The sequence below is a fragment of the Triticum dicoccoides genome, chromosome 7A (assembly GCF_002162155.2).
Source record: "Triticum dicoccoides isolate Atlit2015 ecotype Zavitan chromosome 7A, WEW_v2.0, whole genome shotgun sequence".
NCBI classification, from domain to species: Eukaryota; Viridiplantae; Streptophyta; class Magnoliopsida; order Poales; family Poaceae; genus Triticum; species Triticum dicoccoides.
The window spans coordinates 576,503,036-576,506,569 of record NC_041392.1 but is presented as its reverse complement, the minus strand read 5'-3'; the positions used below and the strand labels follow the sequence as shown (position 1 = coordinate 576,506,569).

At 45.0% G+C, this 3,534-nt stretch overlaps 1 protein-coding gene across 1 annotated transcript; it reads right to left on the bottom strand.

Moving 5' to 3' along the window:
- Positions 1-866: 866 nt before the first annotated feature.
- On the bottom strand, positions 867-3,211 carry LOC119327577 (plant UBX domain-containing protein 5-like). Its single transcript, XM_037600676.1, has 3 exons — positions 2,815-3,211; positions 1,396-1,703; positions 867-1,320 (listed from the first exon to the last, which is right to left on the bottom strand). The coding sequence occupies exons 1-2, from the start codon at positions 3,078-3,080 to the stop codon at positions 1,667-1,669; spliced, it is 303 nt and encodes a 100-aa protein (XP_037456573.1). The 5' UTR covers positions 3,081-3,211; the 3' UTR covers positions 867-1,320; positions 1,396-1,666.
- Positions 3,212-3,534: the final 323 nt, after the last annotated feature.

Sequence of the window (3,534 nt, the reverse complement as noted above, 5' to 3'; positions counted from 1 at the left end):
CTTTGTTCTCTAAGAGTTGACCCAATTGTGAGTATTGTAGTATTTTGTTTCCAGCGAAGAACTCATTGAAATTCATATGAGAAGTGACTTTATAGTTTCACTCATGAAAATATTATCAGACTAACAGATTTGATGGTGTCATATTCAGTATGTTTTTCGTTAACCAGAGATAAAGATATGTGATGTACATGCATATTCTGATAAGAGTTATTTTGCATGAGCAAAGCGAAAATATTTGGTCTGGTAAACACTCTCAAATGTGTAATACCAGATCAATCACTAAGTGAGGCAATTTGGCTCCGTGGATCTAGGGAGCCTGGAACTTTATTTTATTTGAAAAGGATAGTTAAAAATTCCAAGACAATTGATTTTTCCCTCTGGTATAGTTGTTCTCCACAAATATGTAAAATTCCATTAAATACTATATGATGATATGCAGGCTACGAAAGAAATCAAACAATTTAGCCTCAAAGCAACAAAATTTTCTAACTAGATCCGGTTGGCTGCTCCGGAGGCTAGGCCAGAGCAGAGTGAATCCGCGGCGACATGGTTGATGGATTTGAATGAGGCCAAACCAAGCATCACTTTGAGGGAGCTTTGATTCTTTTTTATTTAACAAAGAACAGATTTTATTAATTTAAAAATGAAGCATCAAATGGATACAAAACAATGAGCATACACCCGGTCTGTGCATAGTTAGGATGCACACAACCAACATCAACGCGCACACACAAACAAAAAACCACTATTATATGTACCATCCTCATCTGCATTGAAATGCTTCGACTATTATATGTACAGATGAAATACCAACTCATACACCATAGAACAAAAAACATTTTCTTCAGGAGAGAGGAAGGCCGTTGTAGAACAAAAATAAAGGTAAAACTTCATTTTGTAAGACTTACTCTACAACTGATGTTGGCTTACAACCCGATATTATAAACCTGCAAGACCAATCGGCACGCACGCACGCACGCACTCATCTAAACCTGTACATACACCTTACATCCACGAGCAATCAAGCCATAATAATTTACACAACCATCACACAAAATCACACTGCTAGTACAAGTGCACACCACTCACGTGCCACCCCCGCGCGCGCACACCCACTCCCCCTGTTTTTCACAAGGATCAAACGGGGCAACAGCAAAGAAAGCATGGAACGGAATAGAACCACCTGGCTGGGAAGGACGATATACATACACACATTCCCTCGTCTTCACGAGAAGTCGACTGTTATGGTGTGGAGGTACGACCGGTCCAGCGTGAACCCGAACACGGTGATGTCGGCCTTGTTGTTCTCCAGGTACGTCACTGAAAGAGCGTTTTCATCAGCCCCAAGATCATCTCATGGAAACTCAACGAAATTTACACGATGACTATACATACCTAGTGCCTGCCTCTTCTGGAAGGAGATCACGTGCGTGTGAGGCTGGAGGAACTTGGTGTTCTCCATGTCCTCGTCGCCGGTGTCCACGCTGGACTCGCAGTCGCTCTCGTCCTCAGGGTACTCTTCCAGCCTGGAGTACTGGTTGGATCCAGGATCTATCTCGTCGTCCGGGACCGGCTCGATGGTGCAGCAGGCGTACCACTTGGTGGTCTGGCCAGTGAGGGCCTGCGCCTGCCGCCTGGTGAGAAATCTTGGCAGCGCTGCTCAGGATTATGATGAGCCCGGACATGAGCACAACTGAACATAGCTGCAGAATTCAACATGAAGAAACATTAGGACCAGTGCCTGGAAATGGTGCCAAGTATGCAGAGCTGAGACAATATAAGTAAGATGTGTCCGAAAATTCTTAATTCTTTCACCATTTTTTCTGTTCAAAATGCCGTAAGTTACCACATATATCTGTTTTGAGTTTAGCTGCTCCTAAGTAACAACTGAACATAGCTGCGGAGTTCAACATGAAGATACATTAGGATCAGTATCTGAAAATATTGCTGAGTCTGCACGGCTGACACAATGTAACAACTGTCCAAAAACTCTTAATTATTTGGCCCCTTTTCAGTTCAAAACGCCATAAATCTACCGCATATATCTGTTTTGAGTTTAGCTGCACCCAAGTAGCAGCTTGTCCTAGCATAAATACAGTAGTGCTGCCAAATAGCTGAAGTAACACTGAAACTAGAGCTTATAATGATCTGTTAGATTTGTTTTTTCGATCAACAGGGGCTCACCCCAGTTCCATTTTCATTGAAATCTACGTATTAGATTTGTTAACACAGTATAGGTCGCTGTTTGCGATTATGGCAAGATCTGAAAGCTACAGGAGCTCTACACCTTATATACACTGTTCCACCCCCCTTCAGTTTGTGATTTCAAATTTTCAATAAGGCAATATCACTGATTCATGGCCCTACTTGTACCTTTTCACAAAGATGGCACGCCAATTAGCCTTCAGAAATGAATGAAGTTCCATTTTCAGGCCCAGCGACAGATCGACGGCCAGCAGAGTGAATCACGTCACAACTTACTAGCTTTGCTGTTTCTCACATGATACTACTCCAGATCACTTAATTATACTAGACGTCAGCCAGCCAAATTATTAGATTTCTATATAATCTCATCTATGCCAACGGAGCCTGTCCAGAAACCACCGAGCAAGTGTTTTTTTTTCTTTTCAGAGAAAGTCCTGAAAGTGTAACTATGAAGGCAACATGATCCAGTAAAATTCAGCACTTAAACGATTTGACCCAATTCTTAATCCCCTCGTATAGATCAGTCAATCCGGTCTAAATTGAACTGAGATAAGATAATGAAGTGAAACGAGCCTAAGAGAGTGGAGAAACCAGGCAATCAAGGCTTACCGCAAGCTCGCCGGTATGGAGGAGGTCGTCGATGATGTCGTGGCGTGTGGTGAGGAGCACGGAGGCGAGCACGGGCTGGGGTGCGGGATCGGGGCCATCGGCGTGCTGTCGTAGAAGGAGCGAACGGCGGCCTCGAGGGCCCAGTTGTGGCCCTCGAGGAAGAAGGTCGCCTCGTCGGGGGTCGCCGAGGTGACTGCGCAGAACGAATCCACCAGAGACTGCGCCTCCGCGGCCGGCGGCGCGTGGGTGGCATCTCCGGCGGCCATCTCGGCTGCGGCGGCCGTGTGTCTGGCTTGGAAGGCTTTGGGAGGAAGCCTTCTCTTGGCGTTTGCCTCCCCGTTTTACCGCGTCGTCGTCGTTGGGCCGTCACGCCGCGAGATTCTTTACTTGGGCTTTCAGTTTGGAGAAGCTGTTGTTTGTTTAGCCCGTTAGTACCTTGAATTTGTTGGCAGACACAACTTTTAGTCCCACCTCGCCTTATTTAGTTCGCATACACGGGAATAAAAGGACAGCTCTTGCAACACTGTGGCTGGGCTTTGTCGCGTTAGCCTGTCACCCAAGCTCATTTGTGGGGGAGCAAAAGTTAGTCACAGATCTTGCTGGGCCTTGTGGCTCGGGGGCCTGTTACCCAAGAACATTTGTGGGGGAGCAAGAAGTAATCTGTGCACTAACTTTTTAATATTTTCTACTATACATTTTAATGTGATTTTTTTATGGTTT

Bases quoted from the DNA above. Each gene is read 5' to 3' on its own strand.
- LOC119327577 (XM_037600676.1), bottom strand. From the start codon at position 3,080: ATGGCCGCCGGAGATGCCACCCACGCGCCGCCGGCCGCGGAGGCGCAG. The intron at 1,704-2,814 runs GTAAGCCTTGAT...TGAATTCTGCAG, and splicing joins TCCATACCGGCGAGCTTGCG to CTATGTTCAGTTGTGCTCAT.